Here is a 25,691-nt window from a genome sequence, read left to right as displayed (position 1 = left end):
CAAAGAACAAGCTGCCTCCACTCTATGTTAAGTCCGACTGCTCAGCCGGCCAAACTAGTCTTTAGTTACATGACTAATGCTTTCGAGGCGCTCATTATTCAATTCAACCTCCTTCAAATCTTGCTAAAAGCAAATCATTATTCTAGCCAGAGATTTCGGGTGGAGGAGGGTTCATCTCTACCGCGTCAATGAGGCCCAAATGTCATTTCATTATTCCTACCTTCAAAGACTTGAACTGCCAGTGTCAATGATGGCAGCGGTGATACATGAGCATAGGGATCATGAGAATCAAACTGAAAACCTGCTTTCCAGCCCCCATCTAACATAATCTGCGCCCCTTAAATGGCCTGAAAATATATAATATAATTATAATGGTAGTGAACTTTTTTCCCTTTTCCTATAGTAAACGCAATGATTTTTTTTTTTTTCCTGTACTCCAACCATGCAAGTGGAGAAACTTTTCCAAAGAAGCAAACATTAGAAAGAAAAAAGAAACATAGGGCTGTGATCTGTACACCAATGCATGCAGTGTAAAAGGGGGTAAACTAGAAAGAGAAGTTACAAGGAAACAAGAAAAGGGTTTTAACGTGGTTCAGTCTTGAACGATCTACCGGCTACATCCACGAATAGTTTCTCTAACTCTCTACACTACCTTATCGTTACAAAGAGGTTCCATTAAATAGACTAAAGAGAAGATATACATTCTGTGTCCACATTTGGTGGATTTGTTCCACACTATAATGGTATAATATCTTGATTTCCACTTTTGTTTTTATCTCTTTCTTTTCTTAACTGCTTATGTGTAACAGCAAGATTTCTTTTGTCATTATGGCATGATCTTCCTTCCATAATTTCGGATTCTTCCTTCCTTCTATATTTATCATGCAGAATGCCATATACTTCCATATATGTACAGTCATACAACTCTGACAATGCCAAGTAAATTATGAAAAATGCAAATATTTTACTCAGGCCTTGCTCTGATAGTGAAAATATAAAGCTAGAGTCAAAGAGTAGTACTCCTAAAAAAAAAAAAAAGGCCTGATTGAAGTATGGTTCAAAGTGGGCCATGTTTTTTCCCTCCTGCTCTTGAAAAAAATGACACCAATCATTGAGAATTAGGAAAATTTGCTTCGGTAAAAAAATTAAAATCAATGTGGTGACATATTTTCCCAGCTCAATAATGTTTGTCTTTTCACAAACATCAACTTTTGATGGGAAAAAAAAAAAAAAAAAAAAGATTTTCTTAGCTCAATGTCATGGCAGTAAAATCGAGGTTCCTTAATTGTTGTTCCCCACGATAGGCCAAACATTTGACTTTTCACAAATAATTGTCCAACTTTTTTTCTAAGGTAAGAAGTCGGGTTTCCCCTTCACCCTGCTCCTCGGTTTTTTTAGAACTTAGGTGAACTTCTTCAACTCGACAATTATATATGCTACCATTTATAGTCCAAATGAATAATGCCTACAATGGATTTGTATCGTATCCACTTGATTACTCACTTAAAAAAAAAAACTGGACAAGCAATTCTGCCAACCTGAAGTGCTGAAGCCACGTGTGGGTCAGTGTGGGCAATTGTGCACATGGGCCTGCAGGTTTTCTACAAGAAGAAGGGGACATGGGTCCTGCAGGGTCCAACCATAGCTGCTACCCTCATTGGACCCAGGTTTGCTTGCTGCATGCTTCTTGCCAAAATTTTTTTACTCCGTCACTGCTCGGCAAAAATCCACTATGATTCTGATCTTGCATCATGTTTGTATAATGTGAATAATCGCACTCGAACTAAATTATCTTAATAAAAGGATGGAAAAAGGATAACAAATGGGCCGGGGAATTTATTTTTCTATCAGTTCATTGAAAAACTAAAACCTAAATGAAGAAGAATTCATGCTGCACCCTGCAACTTGGTATAGAAACTCCCTCATCAAAATCAAGCTTTGGTTTCCTAGGGGAACCTCTGGCAAAGGTATGTTTATAAACTTAGTATCCTACCTGTGTTTAATCCTAGTTATGTATATCAACCATGGTGACTGAATGTCGCAAATCCATGATTTTTACGCTCCAACATGGATTTGAGATCCACATTAGAGGTGGATGTTGAAATCAACTGTGGATTTCAGCTATCGTGGATTTAAGATCCTTGGGGAATCAAACATAACATGAGAGTTTTGCTAAAAGGTTGATTGGTAGCAGTCCATGAACGGAGCCATAAAATTTTGGTTAAGAGGCACCTGTATGTACACGAAAAAAAATGTTTGAAGCCTTAGACACTTTTTGTGTGCTTGTGTGGGCAATTGCCCACACCATATGCGCATGTGCCTTCACTCCTTCGGCAGTCTATCTATAAAAGGTCGAATATTAGGCTGTGACCTAGAAAATTGGCTGGGTCTTACCAGATGTGAATTTGCATATCCAATCAAAATTAGTGGCGAAGCAATTTTCTATTCATATCCAGAGTGGTCACTCTCATATGCTTGATCACTTTATTTTAAAATCGTCACAATTTTTTTTGTATTATTTTTTACACATGTTTTTTTAAAAAAATGTATATGATAATGGTATCGTTTTACAGATTCAATCTAAATTTAGCTGAACTGCTCGATCGACCAGTTCACTCAATTGACAGTCAAGCTAATTCTATTCAGTCTGCTATTGTGACTACTTTATACATTTGTCAACCGGACCAATCACTGGACCCTATCTCCCAGTACGGCCTATAATGCATCTTTGGTAGTAAATATTGGGCCATGATTTAAGGGATTCTGTGGGGAAAAAGTCTGGGTGAATTACATCATCAATCAATTGATAAGTTGCGTTTCGTTTATGCTCCAAGGGGACAAAATTATATTATTTTTCTTTTTTATTCGTTCCCTTCATTATTGTTTGGTCTACATACTAGGTATCTAAGCCTTTGAATTTGATTAGAGAGTTTTGTTATTTTATGTTGTACCATCTTTACTAACTGAGTCGAGTCCGAGCTTAAGTTCGACCCCATTCAAAAAACTTTATATCGAGTTCGGTTCAAACTCTAGTCAAGCTCCTTATGGCAAGTTAGAGTTCTACTCCACTTTAGAAAATCGGGCTTGTACTTAACTCGTTTACCCCACTTAACTTGTTTAACTTGTGTAAGCGTTAACTCATATAACTCTTTTAATGCAGATAGAATTCGGTTGTGTATTTAAAATTCAGGTTCAAGTTTCAAACTTTAGAATCGAACTTGGATGTGGTATTAGACTTTTCTTACTTTGAATTTGAATCTGAATAAATAATCATCTATAAATCAAATATGATAAAAGGAAGATCCAATTCAAGTCCAATCCATTTACATCTAGGAATGTTCGAGTGTTTGAAAAGACCAACCTACCCCTAAAAGAAAAGTTAACAAAATTTGAAGAAAGAGCCGCATTTAATGAAGGTGAAAAAAATTACCGCATATTAGGATGATACCCTCATAAAAAGCCGTTTCGAAAAAATTGGTTTTGTAAAATGTTTTTAAGACATTTTTTAAGAATTGGTTTGTGTGTTTTGGATGACACACATAAAACTTTTGTTTTTTTTTTGAAATTTTTGTTATTTGAAAGTTTAATCAAATTAGTGGGGGGAGATGGGGTCCCCATTTATAAGCACCGCTGTCCAGGAACAAACAACTCAATATTTTCAAGAGAAAAATAAAGATGTTTGGTATCGTTATGATGATGTTTGTTTCCTTCGTCCTTCGTTTTTGCTTGTTATGAATCTTGTCTTAGCCTGTTTCAATAATGTCATGATCTTCTACGCCACCGTCATCATTCGTGTTCTTGTATCCTACTTACCTTTTTCACTTTTTCCTGAAATTCCAGCCGTCAAAAAACTGCTGCCGACAGTCTAAAAAATTTTGGAGTACTATAGAGTGTGCACATGCCAAAAATTTTAGAGTCCTCAAGAGGTGTGCACATGCCAAAAATTTTAGTCCTCTAAGGGAACCCCACCCATTTTTTTCCATGTCAAGGAAGCAGATACCCAGAGTGTAAAGCATCCATCGTTTGCAGTTTAGAAGAGTAATGCCCACAGGCAGCTGGTAGTCCGCTTAGTTTCTTCTTAGGGAGGTCAAATGATATGATTTTAATCAGATGCACCCTTTATTATATCCAATTTACAAATGTTTCACATATTCTGATTCTATTTCGAGTTCAAACAAGAAAAGTTCATACCCTATCTGAATCTGATTTTTAAATTTACAATACGGACCCAATCCAAATCTGACTTTTATTTTCACATCTGAACCTGACTTTTACTTTTTGCATTCAAATGCATCTTTTAAATGCACAACTAAATCCAAACTGCTTTATAGTGAATTAAGAATGGATTTCCAAAATGTTCAGACATTGGATACAAGATATTTATTTGAAACTGAATTCAAATTGGAATCAAAATTCAGTCAGATATTTATTCAAAACAGAACTTGAATCCAATCGAACACCCGATTCAAACATTAATTCTTTTTCATTCGGACATTTTGATGCAATTGTAGTAGAGACCCAATCTGATTATGTGAACGGGATTTATCCACATTCCTAGACCTTTCATCCAAGCATATACTGATGCGTTGATGTGAAGTTATACCCCGCAAACCAACAAAGAACCCAGGTCTATCTGAAAATATGTTAGTACTTGTCTTTCTATGGGAAAATACCACTAATTTGTGTTATCTCACTATCCAATACTCTTCCATAAACATTAATAAACATTAACTTTACCCATGATATAATATATATATATATATATATATAATACTAAAGAGATTTGATCGTTTTATCTGAATTTGCAACCGTCGATATTGAGTTACTCTTTGATGTATTCACAAGACCTTTTCTCAACATAATTCGTTTCGTGCTGCTTCAAAAGAAAAATAATGGCCCAGTTGCGGCTAGACGAAGCCTGACGATTCTGTTAGTTTATTAGGTGACTTCACAGAACACAAGTTCAACCATCGTTCTTTAAGAAGCCAGGCGAGTTGAAGTTTCTTCACTAGAATTCACCGTTCTTAAGTGTTGGTGACAGCACAGTTATAAGCATGCCTCTCCTAATGGAAAAACAGCAGCTCACTAAGCTAACCTTATAATTCTCAAAGTATAAGCAAGGCCGTCTCAAGCAATCCTCTAGTCTCTTTATAAACCATACGAGTTGGAATATAACATCGGGGTAAGCCAATAATTAGTAACAGAAAGAATTGCCTGCTTAAAACAGCAAAGTTTTGCCTAAGTCAACATTAATATATACACGTATCTTACAAAAGATAGAATCATGAACAAAACTTGATAAGAAGGCTATGTCTGGTTAGCAGAACCATTTTCTGCATGCATACAAGCCGGTAAACTTAAGCTGCAAATCGTTATCATGTTAGTAGCTTGTTCTCATATTCCTCTTCAACTTCACCATCTGCAAATGGAGGAATGTTATGTGATGCAAGGCATAAAATGGCATTTTTAGTAACTAAAGCATTTTATACTCAATAATGCAACCAAAAAACCTTCAACTATTGGTACCAGTCACATACCTACAGCTCAGTAACAGGAGAACATTAAAAAATGAGATGACAATTAAAAACAGTTTTATATAAGATGGAAAAAATAAATGGTCGATACCTGCCAGAACAATGGCTAAATTTGCCTGACGATCAGCTTCAGAATTGAGTTCCTTAGCAGGGAAAAGAAACGATAAGGTGTAAACGTGGGAAAGAAACAACGGTTAGATTTAGATTGTCCATCTCAAAGTGTAAACAGCAGTAGCTCAAGCAGTTCAGACCATAAAAATGAACAAACTTCAGCTGACATTCATTATGATGTTCAACACTGTGGGTTGATGTACAGTTACCAATTTCTAACTAATTTTATTTTCTAGTCAGTTTCTCACTTCCGTCAATCATTCACTTCTTACTTCAAAAGTTTATTTGGTGATTCAAGCCTAGATTTAGAAAGAATGCTCTTGGTTAGCATCCTAAAATACGACAAACACCAATTGAAACTTGAAAGAGAAAGGTCTGTTCAACATTAGTCATTGCACTGTATATAAGAAAAGTTACACAGCAACATCCTGTTTTTCTTTTCCTTAGTGTTGTATTTCCTGTCAATGAATTCCCAGATTCATTTTCAGTGGATCACATTGTATCGGTACATCATCATCATCATCCTTGGGTGTTACTTGGCTCTTGGATTATCATTGAACACAAGAGATGATGTTAGATGGTGTTCCATTTGGAGTGCAATAAGTACCAAGTCCCTACCTAATGACTAGGCCACGTCAAAACAGCATTCCTCATTTTGATTCCTATATCTGTATCTCTACAAACACACATACAATGTTACATATAAAGCTTGTGTATATGCATATATCTATATATACTATGTATGTCATATTACATATCCCATAAAAGCTTCCAATCCTCAAATTTACTGATCTTCCATAAAACTGCAGATCCTCAGAGTCAGTAATGAATATAGCAAATGAATATATTGTACACATAAATGCCATTCAGCTAACAAGCCCTTCGATATTGATGTTTTACACCTCTTTGGTACTGAATTTCACTCAGTAGTTGAAATTCCCAAAGAAAAGCATATTCTTGCTACTGAGAAAAGAAAGGTTCACGAATCAGGGATTCAACTTTCTCCAAAGGATTTGCATTAGCAGATCCCTTAGAGTAATTGTCCTAAGGAGCATTTTGATGAGCAATTCCTTGAGCATTTTCAAGCTGCCAAGTTACAGGAGAAAACAACTCCAAGAATAATGTTTCAAGGAATTATCAGAAACTTCAATAACATTAAGAATACTTTTTTTAATTTTTAATGCCCAAGCAAAACGAAGACAGTTTCTCCATGAAGTATATCCATGCTGCTCTAATTTGGAATAAATGTTAACTACTAAAACAAATAAAAACATAAAGGAAATACAAATAAAATTCATACTCTTGGTATATGATTGATTTGGAAAGAGAGAAACTTGTCCTTCAACTTCTTAGCCTCATTGCTCAGATCAAGGATGTTCTTGTTCTTGGTCTGCCATTTATTTTGTATCTGCCATTTTAAAAGTTGGTGTTAGATGCCAACAAGACCAAAAAGATAAAATTTTCCATATGTTACAACCACAAGACAGAATTTCCTCTAATAAAATACTAGGTCATGTGATTCACGGTCTTCAAAGAGAAAAGTTAAAACATAAAAGGATGTAAGATTAATCAACTTGAATTTACAGGATATAGCTGTGGTACTGGTACAAATATGAAACTCATCAAAAAAGGAAGTGAGGTGCCTTAATGGCATCACCAATGTGATTTCTCGTGACTTGCATGATTCTGAATTTTGTTATCAATGATTTTTCACTTCCCTCTTGGAAAAAAATAAATAATCCTTAGGGCTTATGCATGGTACTTAACAATACAAGTCCACATCATAAATCATTAACAAAAAAAAATCTTAAAATTACAGAAGATTCTTGGCTAGTGTTCAGTGTCTTATTTTGTTCTTAACAAGTTCTACACCAAGCATATACATATGATCAGGGGCGGAGGGAGGGGGGGCCCGCCTAGGCCATGGCCCGGGTGAGCTTCAAAAAAAAAAATTATATTAAAAAAATCAGTTTTTTTTTACTTTGGCCCAACCCGCGGATGGTCTTGGCCCGACCCACGGATGGTCTTGGCCCGACCAGCTCGGTCCCTCCCGTTTTTCGCCCCTTTCTCTCTCGCTCACTCCCTCCCGTTTTTCGCCCCTTTCTCTCTCGCTCACTTCCTCTCTGCCCTACCCTATCTCATTTCCCCCTTTCTCCCGCTTGCTCAGATGGTCCCCTCCTCTCTGGCCCACAACCGTAGCAGATAGCAGAGCAGGGCCCTCTCTCTCACGCGGCCACGCCCTCTCTCTCTCGCTGGCTCCTCTTTCCCTGCCCTGGCCCACAATCACACATCACGATTCACGCTGGCTCCTCCTTCCCTGCCCAGTGCCCTGGCCCACACCACATTCACAGCTCTCGCTGCCCGCTGGCTCCCTCTCTCCTTGGCACCTTGCCCTGGCCCACAAGGCCACAATCACAGCACAGAGACTTGGCGGAGGTAATTTGGGAATTGGGAGCATTTTGTACCGCAACCTTTTGATTTTTGAAGAGAATAGATGCAAGGCATAGACTTCACGTTTTACATCATTATATGCCATTTTTATACTTGTTTAATTGTTTTCTGTTATAATTTGCAGCTTTACCAATTATGAGGATCATTTTTATACTTGTTTAATTGTTTTCCTTAGCTTATAATAGTTTATACTGGTATGTATTTGGGATTTTCGTCTGGTAATGTTAGCTTTGCGTGTTGCAATTTTTTGTTTCTTCAGTTCCTGGTCAGCTCGTTCTCAGCTGATGATCTTCTGGAATTCTAAATATGCTGCACATAAGAGGTAGGTCGGAATAAGAGAATTTTACTTTTTTTTTTCTTTTGCTGATGTTAAATCTGGATTGGTTTAGTGTATCATCTGTAACCTATGGAACCACGAGAGCTGTTCTGTGGATCATCATTATCAAGCCCATAGTTAAGCTTTCTTTGGGAGTACCTGCTTGTCTAATGATTTCAAATCCACAATTTCAGGCCTAGAGAATTATCTAACCACAATAATAAGCAGATTAGGCTAGCTTTTGGAATTTCATCAGAACGGAAATAAATGCTTCCCATAAAGTTAATTAGGCTATCTATAGTCAAATTTCTTTCTAGATTGGAAATGCTAAATATGTTAGTAAATATGAATGTGCATGGTTCGTGCTTTGTGTTAACTAAGGGTGTTGGTCCCTCGTGAATATGGAAGAAAAACAGATTACGCTAGCTTTATGGGAAGCATTTATTTCTGTTTGACATTGCTGGTAATTGTGAAGGAATCTCACTTTTGGAGACCATTTAACAAATTGTCTAGTCCTGTGCCTCCACTTGTCGGGCATGTTTCATTGGTTTTTACTTTGTACATTGTCCAGATCCAAGAATCTCATCTGTCTAGCCTTTAGTATTTTCCCTGGATCCTCATTGCCATTAGAAACTGTTCTATTTTGACAACCAAGCTCCCTTGTTTAACTTTTCTTGCATCCAACTCTGTTTAGGCAAAGCGTATATACACATAGACAAGAAGAGAGGAGGTTGGTTTTGTTTCCTTTGATGCTATAAGAGGAAAAGGAATCAGTTATCCCCAGGCAAAGCACATCCATGCTGATGATTATTTCTATTTGTTTTTTGATTATCTCTCTCTCTCTCTCTCTCTCTCTCTCTCTCTCTCTCTCTCACACACACACACACTAGTTAAGTGAGTAATGTTACTGCCGGAATAAGATCTTCATATGGTGTTTGCATTGTGCTATGTTTATTGGGTTTGTATATATCTAAAATGTTTAAATCTTATTGTCTATTTTAAATTTCAGGTTTTTCATGTTAGTTTATTGAGAAGAAGATGAAAAATATTTAAGATTATTTCAAAAAAAAAACAAGTTATTGATCAAGAGGGAGAAAACCAAGAGGAAAGAAACCAAAGGGGAGAAAACCAAGGGGGAGAAAACAAAGAGGGAGAAAACCAAAATGCTGGTTGTTCTAGTTCGAAAGCTCTTGAACTTGTTCTTTGTGACTCGGATTCTCCACCTTTTAAGTATCCAAAAATTGAAATTGCAGAAAGCATCGTGCGTGATCTAGGGCTGCAACGTCCTATATGGGAGATATCAGTAAATGAGAGAGATGAAGTTAGGCGAGCATATATTAATTATGGGTCATATCAACACAAGCTTCATAGATATCCAGTGTCAGGTCCTTCAAATCATCCTCGTAAATTTCAAGCTTCATGGTTTCAAAAATTTCCATGGTTAGAATATTCTCCCAAGACAGATAGTGCATATTGTTTGCCGTGTTATCTTTTCAGTACTCCATATTCAAATGACAGTCCATTTATTACTAAAGGATTCAGAGTTTGAAAAAAGGTGGGTGGTAGTGAGAAAACATGTGCATTTCGTATTCATGAAGGGACAAGTCAAAATTCACCCCATAATATGAATGTGAGTGCATTTAATGACTTAAGTCGTCAAAGCAAACACATAGATAAAATGATTGAAAAGCAAAGTTCAGAGCTTGTTCACAACAACCGCTTGAGATTGAAGGCATCCGTAGACGCAGTTCGTTGGTTAACATTTCAAGCTTGTGCTTTTAGACGCCATGATGAAAGTTCAAGTTCAATGAATCAAGGTAACTTTATTGAGTTCATTAAAACTTTAGCTAGTTATAATGACAGAGTTGCACAAGTTGTCTTGGATAATGCTCCAAAGAATGCTAAATATACATCACCAACAGTTCAGAAAGAAATTTTACATGTTTTTGCAAGTAAATTGAAAGCTAAAATTATAGAAGAAATTGGTGATGCTAAATATTGTATTATTATTGATGAAGCTCGAGATGAGTCCAAGAGAGAGCAAATGGCCGTTGTTCTTAGATTTGTTAATAAGCAAGGTCAAGTTCAAGAGCGATTTTTAGATGTTGTGCATGTAAGGGATACCACAGCAATTACTTTGAAGAATGCAATTTCAACTTTGTTGTCTCAACATAATCTTAGCATTCAAGATATACAGGGTCAAGGATATGATGGTGCTAGTAATATGCGAGGTGAATTGAATGGATTGCAAGCATTCATTTTTGAATGAATGTCCTTATGCATATTATGTCCATTGTTTTGCTCACAGATTACAACTTGCACTTGTTGCAGCTTCAAAAGAAGTTGGCCATGTTCATAACTTTTTTGAACAGTTAACATATGTAATTAATGTTGTTAGTGCAAGCAGTAAACGTAATGATGAACATTGTATTTATTTTACACTTGGGAGTTGGGACAACAAATTTTGGGACAGAGTGATACTCTTTGTCAGTCATTGCAAAAGCAAAGACAAGACATTTTAAATGCAATGGATATGGTTTATAATTCAAAAAAGTTCCTACAAGAACTTAGGGAGAATGGTTCGGATTCATTTATAGATACTGCGGGAGCATTTTGTGTGACACATGATATCCCTATTCCAGATATGGATGTTCAATATTTTGTCAGAGGATCACGTTCTCGTCGTGAATGCAGTTTTATTACAGTGAGGCATCATTATCATGTCGATATTTTTATTGTTGCCATTGATTCTCAACTGGTAGAGTTGAATAGTAGATTTAATGAAAATTCTATGGAAATACTACGTTTGATGTCGACATTCGACCCTAGAGATCAATATGAGTCATTTAATGCACAAGATGCATACATTCTTGCAGAGAAGTTTTATCCTGAAGATTTTCTAGACTCAGAGCTTATGAGTTTAAATTATCAGTTGAGGCATTATAAGAATGATATTTGTCATCATCCAAGTTTTCAAAATTTGGGTACACTATCAGATGTATGTCAAGCAATGGTACATAGTAGAAAAAGTGAAGGATATCCTTATGTATACAGGTTGCTTAGTTCTAACGCTTTCTGTCTCCACTGCAACCACAGAAAGGGCATTCTCTGCTATGAAGCTTATTAAAACAAGGTTGCGTAACAAAATGGAGGATGAATTTTTTGCAGATTGTTTGCTTTTGTATATTGAGAAAGAAATTGCTCAAATGTTTAATTCCAATGATATTATTGATGCCTTTTACAAGATGAAAAGTCGTAGAGCACAATTGCAATAGGTAAAGTATTTTGTTGCATCATTTTTATGTTAATGTTTATTTGAGTCATTATTTAGTTTTAATAATAAATGATGTAGTTTTTGTTTATATTTTATTGTGCAGGTGAATGAATGATGATATGTAACTATTTTCAATAAAAACAGAAGAAAAAATTGACTGTGTTACATATAAAGAATACAAAGCTGCTTGTTTTAGGTAAGTAACATGTTTTGATTTTGGGGTTCATAGATGTATTTGTTTGCTATATTATGAGTTGTGATATTTGTATGTCCACCTTATGCTCACTGCTTACACTTACGTCACTGTAATAGAAATAGAACACCTTATCTGCTGAGGACAGATCATGTTTTGTGCTAATGACAGAAGCAATTATTAAATGTGCCATAGGACAGGTCGCGCTTCACGTTCATGACGTGGGCAATTATATACGACATATGTTCACTTTTACTATACTGTGGTTTGCAAATATATATATATATATATATATATATATATATATATATATATATATATATATATATAATATAATATATTATATTATAGTTCGTTGGACCGTTTGGCCCGCCCCTGAAAAAAATCAGGCCTCGGCCCCTGCATATGATGTAGATTTATCCATGCATCAACTTGTGCAACAATAATCTTCAGAAGGTTTCACAGCAATAATATTAGCAACCATTGCTGGAGCAATTACAATGGCAAAAAACATGCTTGGATAACACAAGAGCATCTGACAAGAACATTCAACAAATACTGCACGCAGATTAGCATGGAACAACGTTGAAGCTTTGCCTCAATCAAGATAATTGCATAAAAGGACATAACCATTGCCTTAATCATGTTTTATATACAGAAATCAACTGCTTTCCTCAATCATTAAACATTGTGTAAGTCGAACGATTTCTAGACTTGCAAAGCACAAACCTGCATGCAAACTAGCATGGAATCACCTTGAACCTTAATCCTTGTAACCCCTTTTCTAAGAGCATACTTCATTCCAAGTATGACAGCTCGGTACTCAGCAAAATTGTTTGTGGCAACACCAACACCTTCACGAAGACGACAAATCTACACAAGATGGTCATACAACAGATTCACGTTGCAGTGAAAGCAAAAGCCAACAAATCCAAGCAGAAAAATCATAAGATACTCAATTTCCACAGTATAACATACCATAGTTCCACCATCCATTCGTAAAACAGCACCAGCACCAGCCTTTCCAGGATTTCCTTTTGAAGCACCATCAAATTCAAGTACACAAATATCCTATGAATCATCACTTGCTTTTTAGACTTTTTAAGGCTTCACCAGATAAAAGGATACTCGTGGAAATAACAGATAAAGATGTTAATCACACACAACATGCCACAGGATCCCAGAAAGAAACAAAGTAAAGCCTGTTTGCAACACTCACATGAGACATACTTGAGAATAAAGAATAAAAGAAATGATCATAGCAACTGTATTTCATTCAATATACAAATTACAAAGGAAACCCATCATAGGTAAAGTGTCACATGCCACATGGAATTAGTAAAATGGAGCCTAGTTGATACATCTGTTTAAAATTAGAAACATGTCTTCTCTACTCTTTTGTAGTGAATCATACATTAGGCTGAAAGCAGAGATAATAACAAGCACTGCAACAGCATAACAAGAAGAACCAAGGCAGGAATGGAATGTTTATGGAATTTACTTGTACTACACAGCAGCTATTTCAGAATACCATGAAAGGAAATGTTAGTGATCAATGATAGCCAGTTGTAGACATTGAAGGAACACCCTGTAGGCTGTAAGTGAAAGACATTACTAATGAACTTACGAATACTATCTTACCTTAACAGTTCAAAGAACACGGCTAAAATCTAACAGTAGAAAAGCATTTGGAAATGGTCTCTGGATTAATTGATCTCAGGCCAGTTCAAATTTGACTTCATGCTCTGCTAATCAAGTACATACCTATATATGTAACTACACTTAAGTATCATGTGCCAACATGCATAAAATCTAAAATACCCTTCTTAGTGCCAAAACTTGGGCCCATCAATAAGGAATAATTTAGAGAGTCAAAATAAGTAACTACAAGCTCCTTAAACAACAAGAAATACTATTTGTAAATATGACTGAATCACCATTTAGTGCCAAATTTGACTCACCAACAAATAGCTAACAAAGCCAGCTTAGGGAGTTAAAAAAAGCGCAAACTCCACAATAAGAACCAGAAAGGTGTTTTTTGGACAAACACCTTGTATAGTGTCACTTGAATCCCGTCTAGGTTCCCCTATAAATTATAAAGAGCCAACTTTTAGGACTAGAGAAGCAACTAAAATTCTGGTTTGGAAAGTAAACAAGTTCGTCTAGAAACTCTGACTGCAAAAATCCAAAGAACAAAGCCAAAATTAACCATGCATAACTTCAGGCCATATGCAATGTGCATTCCCCTTGCTACTGTCACCATTCTTTGCACTGCCCTTTCATCCAGAGCTTTTTCACCAATAGCCTTTTCTCTCTCTTCCCTCTCTACTTCTACAAAGGCCATTAACCGGTCTAAGGCTTCAACTGCTGTTTTAAATGCCCTGAATCATGGCCCTTTGTATCTATGAACTTGCTGTTGGCACTGATCCAAGATGTATAAATGCCTTGCTCCTTACCTCTGAAAACAACATAATACTTTTTTCTCACCATACCAACTGCCTGTATGATCAAAAGAACATTGTGAAAAAGATAATGGCCATAATGACCTGACATGTTTTAAGCAATATATGTATAGCTTAGATGTTACGCATTTATTTCACTGAAGGCCTGCATGCTTAGCCCGAAAGGCAGAAACTTTTCCACAGAATATAGAAATATTTGCACTGTACAAGTGTACAGTTACAAGTTTAATAGTAAATGTGGTAAATGCAATATTACATACAGCATTCATTTAAATGCAGGAACTTGCTTGAAAATACTTACTAGAACAATATTATCATGTTTCCAGACAACAATACATGCATGAAAAGTTGGACTAGGCATAAAATAAACGAAAGACGGCTAGCATTCGTGGTCAATTCAGCTCATGTTGCAATAAAGAACATGAAGCCATCACATTTATGAACAGCAGCGTATGTCAATATTCTTGTCATCTTCCTCACTAATAAAGAATCTTGTCCTGGATCACAAATAGCACAAAGAAGGGCAAGCATTCAGAAAATAATTGACGAAGAATAACTCACATTTCTAGATTTTGAAATATGAGTCGTTGAACCACAATCATTTATGTTTTCCTCTAACTGCGCTACTTGAAGCCTGAGAGGTTCCTAAAGATGCAGAAAGAATGCAATAGTTGAGAAAGCCAATATGGAAATGAAGAATTTTATCTCTTACGAGAAGGTAAAAACCGACATGAACATTAACCACAATAAATAATAGAAACAAGATAAAAATGCTATGATATCAAGCTATGTCAAAGTGAAGCTCCATTTTGGCTAGTGGTTTCTAATATCTTATACAATAGAAAGTATGATGGAAATTTGACAAAAAATGGCCATATCCCCAAAATTTTTATTCATATACCTGTGCAGGAGATATCAACAAATACAGCAATAACCATATACCAAGTGAGGAATGTCATTTGATGGTCTTTAAGAAGAGAAGAATGGGGTCTTTAGAGAATAATTCTTGTTAACTTCCCAACTCTCAATTTTTCAAAAAAAAGAAAGAGGTGATTTGACCAAGTAAAATTTGAAAACTGGAGGAAGACAAAAGCTATCAACAGGCCATTGTGCATATCCTCTTACCAGGTAACATGTATGAGCATTTTGCCACTTACATACAGAAAAATTTGGAATACAAGAACTCTAAATGACAGGCAGGCAAGATATGAGAATACAGATATTAGCTGGATCTTGGGTTTTTATTGGCTAGGTTTCTTCAAGTACTTTCGGGCAAAGCTATTTTTTTCTAGGGAAAATATCAGGAATTGAAAAGAATTTAAAAATAATCCAAAGGAAACAAATCCAGTATCCAAAATACTCAAACCCTGTCACATAGCATAGAGGTATGCTATTGCCTCAGAATATGCACACCAGAAAGAAGACAGAAAAGAACTTTAATTCAGAAATTACAACTAGATGTCATGCGAAAATAAAACACTGAGATGCATGAATAAAAATAAATGACAAGATCACATGAAAATATGGATAACCATTTTTTGGCATGCTAAATCATAAAAAGTTATTTGTTTTACCTCAAAAGTAAGTTCCTTATGAAAAAAAAAATAATGAAGCTGCATACAGACATGTAAAAGGGAGGAAATATTAAATGGACAAAATTTTAAGTTGGAACACAATGTCCTACAGCAAGCAACATCGATCAACAGGTACGATTGTTGCTTCTTTTCCCTTCTTTCAGAGAAGACGGGTTGCAGGTTTGGGGGCATGTCATGCAAAATGATGAAGGATGTATGACTACAAAAAAGAGCTATGGATCAAGAGGAAATGCATGCAGCAGCTATTGAAGAACAGGTACAAGTCAGCAGGTACATGTGAACTCAATGTCTCCTGGAAATAAGCTTAGTTTACTAAACAAACCAGGGACTGGTACCACGAAATCAACACGACAGGCATTGGCATTGCTCTAAGCAATATAAAATATATACAAACACTGAAGAAAGAAAAGAAACTCACACTATAACTAGCAATGGGCCTTGCCGTCGCATTGATTATTTTTTGATGCTTAGAACGTTCATTTGGAAGACCAGTTGATCCACAAGCTTCCTAAAGAAAGACAGAATGTTCAGAAAATGTACAAATTGAAATAGAAGGTAAAGGAAAAAATTTTAAACAAAAATTTCAACAGGTATATGATAATATAACGATCCAAGAAAAGCCAACAGCATACCTTGTCATACAAAATACACATAGAGAGTGCTTCTAGTTCCCATGCTTCATCGGATAAGGGCACTACGTCATTTCTCAAGTCCTAACATAATTTTCAGCTCCTCAATATTGTTGTTTGATATTTTAACCTTTGAAGTTTGAATTAGTAAATAATGAGAACTATTTGGTGAGGAGACCTATTTTTAGACTGATATTTAGTAACCAAAAACATAAGAGTTTGAATGATAAGGCAATTTTTTTCAGTCACTTACTGAAACAAATGCAGATCATGTCAGATCATAACTTCATATAACAATCACAAATATCATTCTCAGGAAAAAGTTCCCGGGATTCTCCAAATTTTATTTTCTGAGAAAATTTTGGAAATTTATAGAAAATTTTATGAAATTATGAGTTTCTTAAGCAAAAGATTTTAAGGGAAAACAACATGATATTATAGCAATATTACCATGATGTCTATGTTTTTATTATATTTATGAGACATCACAATATCTTCCTGATAATGTACCAAATAAAGCTGTGATAGTTCCAGAGATCACTAATATTCGTCGATATGTTTTGAATGATAATAGAGTGATTTTACATTTATTTAACTTAATGAACAGAAAATTAAGCGACTTAGTTCGTGTATTAGCAGTTGTAGTGACATGTTCTGCATGTCCATGCAAAAACAAGATATGCTAATATGCGTAAATGAGAACCCTCACAATATGGAGATGATAAAAGCATAGCAGAGAAATTACAGTCAACAATTCAAACATTTAGGACATAATCAGGCAATTTGAAGATTAATATATTACAACACCTGTAAAAGCTGTATACTGTCACACCCTAATGAAGTGAACATCTATGAACTTTGAAAATCTTTTCTGTCTAAAAGAATGATCATTCATGTTCAGTATGAAACATGGGGCAAGAAATTAAATGAGTAGTACCCAATTGAACTATTTAGAATCTATTAAATTTGTACCAAGGAAATTCAATTTCAATAAGTGAACTAGCAAATGATAAAATATTCCTCCAATATAACTAGAACATTTATCATAACCATGCAGCACTACAAATGTGATGATAATGCAAACAAATACAGAAAATTTCATGATCAAATTTTGATCAGTGTGTCATTACTTTTCTTTGTAATGGTAGCCCTTTTTGTCATGCAAAATCATCTAACAAATCTAACTTTAGCACTACTAAACATGATAAGACAGGGTTCCGACTCACATTAATGGAATCTGCATCACGAATTTCAACTGGCCTCTTCTGCTCAACTGTTTTACTGGACCTCTTGGCAAAAGAAGAGAAAACGCCATCTGGTTCCTGAGTAAGATAAAAGTCATCCTTTGTGTTTCAAAAATGACAGAAGCAAAAGAAATTTAAGAAACAAATAAGCAACTTCTCAAAACAAATTTATTGTTCCATCAGTTCCCATCACAACCACTATAGTGCTCTGCATGCATGACCTTGGGAAGAAACACTTATAAAAAAATAAGCTAATTGAACATAGCACAAAAAAAGAAACTGCACTGGAAGCTTAAATACCAATTCAACTTAGAATGATTCAGAATTTATTGTGCTTGTAGATTTTCATAGCAAAAAAATTTTGGCAACTGGAGTTCCAGCTTAGACAGTTAGACCTGTTGATGTTGCATGGGAAATGATAGGCCTACCCACAAAATCAGACTAGTCTAGGTTCCCTAGGCTTAAATAACACTAGTAACCTAGTTCAACTTTAGATACCCTAGGCATCAGTCTCACTTAATTGACTAATGTTTTAACTTCTGAAGTTCCTAGCAGGAACTATTGGCTAATACATTATGCACCATGTAAAATAAAGAGAAATAGCAAGATTATTTCAAAATGATGGATGCACATTAGGCATGTGGTACAAACTTACAAAGGAATTTAGAAGTTCAAGTTGACTGTAATGCAGAATAATCATCACAAAAACATAATAACATGGGATGATCCTCGTCAAAGTACTACCTGATGAGAACATGGAACAAGAGGTCCAAAAACATCCTCCTTCAGGTCCATTGAACAGATTGAGTAGGCAGCATTCTTCAGCCCGCAAAGAGCCAGATATTCTTCAGCTTGCTTAGACAAGTAATGACCTTTATACACGCTAAAAGTTGGGTCCCACAACTGGAAAAAATATAAATATGTTTGTAACTTTGTACCTCACAGGGTGATAAGCAACAATGGCTGAAATAATTTATTCAAAACAAGTACCAACTAACAACACCACAATCCAACCATCAACTTCATCATATTCAAGTCAGAGGGTTGTGTTATTGCCTACTAAACCCCCTCTCTGCTGAAACACTGTCAAGAATTATTTCCAAAATTGTCTTACAAATCATTTGTGTCGTGAACAGACTGTTTTCTCTTTCATATACATCTATATCTTGACATATGCACGTAGAGACGTGAAACCCAGCTAGCTGGCTAGTCAGAGCTAATCTCCGAGAACCATCTCAACCTAAACGCCAGAACAGACAAAAAGGATTGCTTTTAAACAGTATCTATCCAAAGAACAGGACGCACTTAAAGAGCAAACCATGGTTAGTTAGCATTAAACGTTGACCCGATAAATATCATTTGCAGCAATGTGTTCATATTTGCAAGTGCTGAATCAAGTAAAGTATCAAGCGATGGCGTTTCCCCATGTTAAAAGCAAAACAGCGCCATGGTAAAACAACACGGCCAGCGTCAATGTTTTCCTACTTCTGAAAATAGGCAGGAGTTAACCTGATATAATATGCTACACATTTACCTACCACTTAATAGTAGAGAAAAAATTGTAAAAGGATAAAGCTTATTGTCCTCAGAAACAAAAGAAGCGAAAATATATGCAGTAGAGATGCATGGAAGAGTGGACCAACTTGGCCTTGGCAATCCTTCAAGGACTTGTATACCCCCACAGTGTCTCCCTTCCTAACCACATAGAAGGCGTCCTTCTCTTCTTCCATTGGTCCCCAACGCTCCCAGCCAACAGCAACCGGTTCCCGCAAGATTCTCGCACAACTGCAACGAGTATCGAAGAGCACCAATACAGCGCTTGATTCAAGCGCCCTCGGGCGAAACCCACGTCTGTTTCTGATCGTCTCAGAAGGGATACAGCTCCCCCATTTGAAACTACAGCTCCATTGAAACCCAACCGCGCAGGTCATGTACAGGCGCGCTTCAACCTCTTCGGAAGGAAGCACTCCAGAAGGTCTATAGAATAAGGAGGAAAAAAATCAACTTTTATAGCAAGAGATCGACAAGAAAACGAAAACGATTTGGTTCCGCCAGAGGAGCGAAAAGTGGAAGGATCAAAGGCGCTAAACTACTGATTGAAAAAGATACCCATCTTCCCAAGTAAGTAAAGCAGATGGAGAGCTTCATCAGAGAGGCAAAGAAAGCAAACGGGTACCATTGCAGAGAGAAGGTGAGCCATCATCCGTTCCGGTCTTTCAGAGAGATCGGAAAGGCAACTGTGCCCACAGTGAACACCCTTACCGCCCAGCACCCTGGGGAACCCCCGACGCCAAGATGAAAACGGTCCTATCGGGCTGATCACGCCAGGGAGTCCAAGACTCCAGAACCAACTTCTTTCCACCGGAACTTGATGGATTTTACGCTTTCGATCTTCTTCTTGCGCACTAAAACGATTGGACTCAACCTAAACCTGTCCGTTTCTTAAGCAACCTATATTGCTTATGGCTCACATAAAAGTAAACACATATATGTATATAATTGATAAATTAAAACCCTTACATGGTACACCCATAAAAATATTGGTTGTTGATCATTACAAGATTTACAATAGTTGAGAAAAAAAGTTATTAATTAATAGTAAGAGTATCATCCCTATTTCCTGTTTTGCATTGTTTTTCTTTCAACCATCTACATTCAAAATATCAATAACTAAAATAATTCTTTACAAATCTAGCACTTTTAGTAACTACTAATTTCTATATATCTATGTGTGTGCATAAAAATTGAATTTTGACTCCTGCTATCCAGTAACTAAAATCACTCAGCTCATGAGCGCCGTCTTATCCATTGTACTTAACTGTTGAGAGAGAAACAAACATGTGATAAGTATTTTCATGATTTAGTATTAATTCACACTTTTTGTTATTTTCTCTCAACTGCTCATCACAATAGATCAGACGGCCCTCATGAGTGAGTTCAGTGATTTTGGATAGTTAAAGTAATCATTCACTTGTTCACTTGTGCATGTGTATTCATCTATGTGCAATGTTACTAAATAAATGAAAAATAAAAAAAAATCGCTAGGAGAATTATAAATCATTGTTAAAAGTACCATGAACTATTGTCAATGTTAATATGTCTAGTTTTTAGTGATCAATTGTCATGACCCAAGTTCTTGATACAATTTTTTTTAATATACACGTATAAAAGTCATTAAAACCAAACCACAACTCGAGTAGTACATGACAAACTAAGAACTAACAAAGCATTTTTTTTTTTCAAGTGACATCTTCAAATCTCACAGAAAGACTCAAACCCGAAGAATAAAATAACGACAAAGCTCATACTCAACACAGTGCCTAGATCACCAATGTTGTCCAACACAAAAACTGATGATGACAATCCTATAGCCAATTATCTATCATGACAATCCTATAGCCAATGAGCTATCATGAACTGCTTGTATCATCAGACAAATCCATATGAGGATTCATGACTAACATGTGTTCTTAATTTGAATTTGACTCTACATTAACAATGTACATGCATGTATTATATATATATATATATATATATATATTACCATACCTTAGGTTTACATTCCCAATTTTCAAAATTTTATCCCCTAACTATCTGTTCAAACTAAAATTTGTCTATTTGCAATTAATCACATAACGATTAATCTATATTCATCATTAGAATTAACACAAGGACCATGTGGTAGTACTTGTCTAATTAGGTACGATTTAATGCATGTCATAGCAATGACTCGATTAGATTATCTTGTTACATAAAAATAGTAGAACTTATGAAATTTTCAAAATCAAGTTTAGACTCCAACCTTCCATGTGTTTTCTTTCTATTTTTAAAAGTTTCATAAATCTTGACTAGTTCCACGCACTGACCAAATTAAATATGATTTGAACGTTTTAATTTTTCACTGGGGCTGCACAATGAGTTGAGCTATTTCGGACTCGACTTGACTTGGAAGTAAAAACTTGACTTGAACTTGACCAGGTCACACTAAGGAACGTTGTTGTAACCCAAATGGCAACAAAACTTTTGGAGTTAATGGAAATAAATCACAGGTAGACAAGTCGGCAAGTGCAAACAAAAATACTGAAGCAACGTTTCTGGTTTTACCAGCTACCAATACGTCTCGAGCTGCTGCTACCAAAATGGCGAAGTATGAAGCGCGCATGGTTTATGTTTCTCCATGGAAACGGCTGCCTTTATATTGCCGATGTATCGAAGTTACACGCGTTGGAGAAATAACGTGCATGTGGTGCTGGTTTGCTTTCCCTTTCTTTTTCTTTTTTCCCTTGACAAGGCTGAATTTCTCGCTTGTTTGCTCCTTTTATTTCCAGTTACTTTAGATTCTTGTCATGCATCTTTGCATGTTTAGACATGCGCCATTTCATGTTAAATAAGCGTTTGATGCTTTTTATATCTTGAAAAGATCTCCGTCCATCATGCTGTGGGCTTTGATGAATTCGAACTATCATTCTAAACATGTTAAAAACCTGATTTTAACAAGGAAATAGCTTCTGATACTAAAGAAAACTTCCATATATTTATATATCAGTCAAATGTGGAAAACAAAGTATCTTTGACTGCTATATATGGAAGTTTTCTTTAGTATCAGAAATTATTTCCTTATTAAAATCAGGTATCTAGGTTTTAAGCACATTTTTCATTACCTAAAGATACTTTGTTTTCCATTACAATCTAAGAAAAAAAGGCTAGGAAGTGATTGGAAAAAATGAAAGAGGATTTCATTCAATGCATGATCTCTTTTCAGGTTGAACTTTTTTTTTTTTAAAAAAAATCTATTTTAAAACATGTGGTTTCCCTACCAAACAAAAACCATATGGTTTCCCAAATACTACCATTGTAAACTCAAATTTGGTGATTTTCACAACATCCAAATAACGCCAGTTTTCCTGCTATGAAAAGTTCAATTTTCTAATTAATTCAAAAAAGAAATTACATGAACATGCTCACATGTAAACAATAAATCATGATACCTTACATTAGGAACAAACTGAAGATCGTCTTACAAATTCAAACTCAATTATCCCTAGATGCAAATTTTCTTATGAAATAATTCAACTACTGGGATCAAATTTGGATGGAATTATGTCAGATTTAAATGCATGTTCCCTAGTCAAGTGCTTCGCGTTATGATTGATTATCATGGACAGGTAAATGACAAATACAATGTATTTGATAGATCAATTAAGTGATCCTGCCATGCCCATGAACAATCTATTTGAGCAATCCATATAATGAAACACTAAAAGAGAGTTACATGACATTTCATTTGAAAGATTGGTGGGTGAAATAAATTTATTAATGTTTATTTAGAGAAAACACCCTTGGGTATGGGCGAAGCTAGAAATTTTACATGAGGCAGGTTGAATTAAACTTTCTAAATTTTGACAAGGGCCAAAATATCATTTTTCAAAATTTTTATATAAAACAAGTGATTTTTTTTCTTTAAATTTACATGTAAATATATATATATATTTTTTAGGTAGGGCCAGGGCCCATGCAGGCCTTGCCTTGGCTCTGCCCCTGTCCTTCTTCAGTATAAAACCACCATACCCTTATGCTTTCAAGGTTCCAACTTAGTTCAGGGTGTAGGTGGCTGTAGCACAATTTAAGATGATCAATGACAATTCTTTTTCCTTGATAACTTGCCTCTACCTCTGATTGTTCCCTACTCAAGTACTTCGCGTTATGATTCATTATCATGGACAAGTAAATCACAAATACAATGTATTTGATAGACTAATTAGGTGATCCCACCATGCAATGAACCATCTATTTAAACAGTCGATACAATGAAATACTAAAAGGGAGTCGCATAAAATTTAATGGAAAGATTGGTGGGAGCGGCGTTTTGTTCTTTTAAAATGTCTATTTAGGAGAAGCAACCTTAGACATAAAACCACTCAAGTTCATACTCATATGTCTTCAAGGTTTTAACTTGCTTCGAGGTCTGGTCGCGGAGACGATCAAAGGCAACTATTAGTCGCGGTAAATCCTGGTCCGCCCACGGTTATGTAGTGGCCATCTGATTCATCCTGCCAGTATGTGACGTTATAGCAGCCGGGATTGGTCATGAAAACATTAAGTTGATGAGGAGGATCATAAGGTTGGTAGTCGGGGTCATATAGGGTCATGCTTTTAATTATCCCCTGTTCTGAGGAATGCCCGCTGCCCATTCTGGTCTTGGTGTGCCTTCCCCATCTTCTCGAGTCCAAAACCTTTCCTCCCCAGTGAACCTCATTCGCTAGCCCAAATTCACCGTCGGAGTTTGTTTCCGGCCAAAACCCGATCAAATGGCCATTAACCCGAACCACCCAATCTCCATGACGATTCTGTTGATCACCCACATGCATAATCAGTAAATCAATAAATACACTTTTTCTTTTCTTTTTCTTATAGTTATGTTATAGTGCTATATAGCAATGTTTTTAAGCATGACGTGAAGGGTGCATTTGAATGACACTCTCGAAACTTCGTTTTATGAAAAATTTTTGTAGGGTTTATGAAAAATGGGTTTTTTTGTATTTGAGTGACACAACCAAAACCAGTAGCGGGTAGCTCTGATATTGTGTGATTGGTGCGGGCCACTGCCCATGTCAGCCCCTCAAATCTTGCATTGTTATTAAGCTGACCACATGCGGTGCCCACACTAAACCTGAGTCAGTGCCCCAAAACTAATAGCGGATCTACTGAGTAACTGGTGTTGGCACTACTCATGCCAATCCTTGAAAACTTGCATTGTGATTAAATTGGACATAGGTTCAGCCGCATGTAGTACCCACATCAAACCTGAGTCAGTGCCTCAAAACTAATAGTAGAGCTACTGGTGTTGGCATTGCCCATGCCAGTCCCTGAAAACTTGCATTGTGATTAAACTAAACTGGGCATAGGTTCAGCTAGGTCCAGCCACATGTAGTACCCACACCACCCTAAGTGAAAAATTCCTTGTTTTTTTTCGTGGATAATATGGTAGTGGGGATCCGATTGTTCACGTTCATTTCAAAGACCAGAATTTATGAAAACTAAATTTTAACCAAACCCAACTTTTTTATATTGTTCAAATACACCCAAAACATGGCTTTGGAAGTAAAACCATTGCCATGAAATCTGGTTTTGGGTGTCATCCAAAATTCCGGAAAAGTTGACATCATTGACATGTAAATAAAATAAAATAAAAGGTTTATTTTCACAAATTTTAATATAAAATATATGTCACGACTAATATGAAATATTATAAAAAAATATGTATGTTAGGCTTTGAAATTGATGTACCAACAGCACCTCCTAGTTTTTCCCACATGCATAATCAATAAATCAATCAATACACTTTTTTTCTTTTTCTCATAGCTAAGTTATTATACATAACATAAAGGGTGCATTTGGATGACACTTTCCGAAACCCAGTTTTGTAAAAACTGACCTTTTTAATGCAAAGTTTGTGAAAAATGGGTTTTTGTATTTGGATACTTCTTTTTAATTATTTGAAAAATGGATTCACCGTCTTTTTTAAAAACAAGGTTTTGTGAAAACTGAGTTTTAACCAAACCCGGTTTTTATGTTATCCAAACATACCCAAACATGGTTTTGAAGGTAAAACCATACACACCAAAACCTGGTTTTGAGCTGTCATCCAAAACGCCGGCAACGGTTGCATGATTTATATGTAAATAAAATAAAATAAAAGTTTACGTTCATAATTTATAATATAAAATGCAAGTCATGACTATATAAAATATTATCAAAATATATATGTTTTCCCATAACTTGTAATATTTGATAACATGTATTATCAAAATATATTATCTAATAATAGCACCTCGTAATTCTCCCACCAAAAAAAAGAAAAGAAAAAAGTTTACATGAAAAC

At 35.7% G+C, this 25,691-nt stretch overlaps 2 protein-coding genes across 4 annotated transcripts; both read right to left on the bottom strand.

Moving 5' to 3' along the window:
- Nucleotides 1–5,177: 5,177 nt before the first annotated feature.
- Nucleotides 5,178–20,213, bottom strand: LOC116262010 (uncharacterized). Of its 3 annotated transcripts, XM_031640996.2 has the most exons (12): nt 19,986–20,211; nt 19,453–19,786; nt 18,554–18,712; nt 17,792–17,887; nt 16,569–16,649; nt 16,355–16,444; nt 14,903–14,986; nt 12,858–12,950; nt 12,609–12,752; nt 6,946–7,053; nt 5,626–5,677; nt 5,178–5,419 (listed from the first exon to the last, which is right to left on the bottom strand). In XM_031640996.2, the coding sequence occupies exons 2-12, from the start codon at nt 19,738–19,740 to the stop codon at nt 5,376–5,378; spliced, it is 1,239 nt and encodes a 412-aa protein (XP_031496856.1). In that variant the 5' UTR covers nt 19,741–19,786; nt 19,986–20,211; the 3' UTR covers nt 5,178–5,375. The 3 variants fall into 3 exon arrangements, with proteins under 3 accessions (XP_031496856.1, XP_031496881.1, XP_031496873.1); XM_031641021.2 differs by lacking the exon at nt 6,946–7,053 and having other exon boundaries at nt 19,986–20,213; XM_031641013.2 differs by lacking the exon at nt 16,569–16,649 and having other exon boundaries at nt 19,986–20,208.
- Nucleotides 20,214–23,790: 3,577 nt separating this feature from the next.
- Nucleotides 23,791–24,667, bottom strand: LOC116253729 (uncharacterized). The gene is made up of 2 exons (XM_031628743.1): nt 24,614–24,667; nt 23,791–24,156 (listed from the first exon to the last, which is right to left on the bottom strand). The coding sequence occupies exons 1-2, from the start codon at nt 24,665–24,667 to the stop codon at nt 23,791–23,793; spliced, it is 420 nt and encodes a 139-aa protein (XP_031484603.1).
- Between the last annotated feature and the right edge of the window lie 1,024 nt (nt 24,668–25,691).

Source organism: Nymphaea colorata, chromosome 1, assembly GCF_008831285.2.
Source record: "Nymphaea colorata isolate Beijing-Zhang1983 chromosome 1, ASM883128v2, whole genome shotgun sequence".
Lineage (NCBI taxonomy): Eukaryota > Viridiplantae > Streptophyta > Magnoliopsida > Nymphaeales > Nymphaeaceae > Nymphaea > Nymphaea colorata.
This window is presented reverse-complemented; position numbering and strand designations above follow the sequence as displayed.

Coding starts and splice junctions, on each gene's coding strand:
- LOC116262010 (XM_031640996.2), bottom strand. CDS start 19,740: ATGACCTGCGCGGTTGGGTTTCAATGGAGCTGTAGTTTCAAATGGGGG. Junction 5,678..6,945: donor AAATCAATCATATACCAAGA/GTATGAATTTTA, acceptor TTCCCTGCTAAG/GAACTCAATTCTGAAGCTGA. Junction 5,420..5,625: donor TTTAGCCATTGTTCTGGCAG/GTATCGACCATT, acceptor CTCCATTTGCAG/ATGGTGAAGTTGAAGAGGAA.
- LOC116253729 (XM_031628743.1), bottom strand. CDS start 24,667: ATGGGCAATGCCAACACCAGTAGCTCTACTATTAGTTTTGAGGCACTG. Junction 24,157..24,613: donor GTTTTGAGGCACTGACTCAG/GTTTGATGTGGG, acceptor GGTGATCAACAG/AATCGTCATGGAGATTGGGT.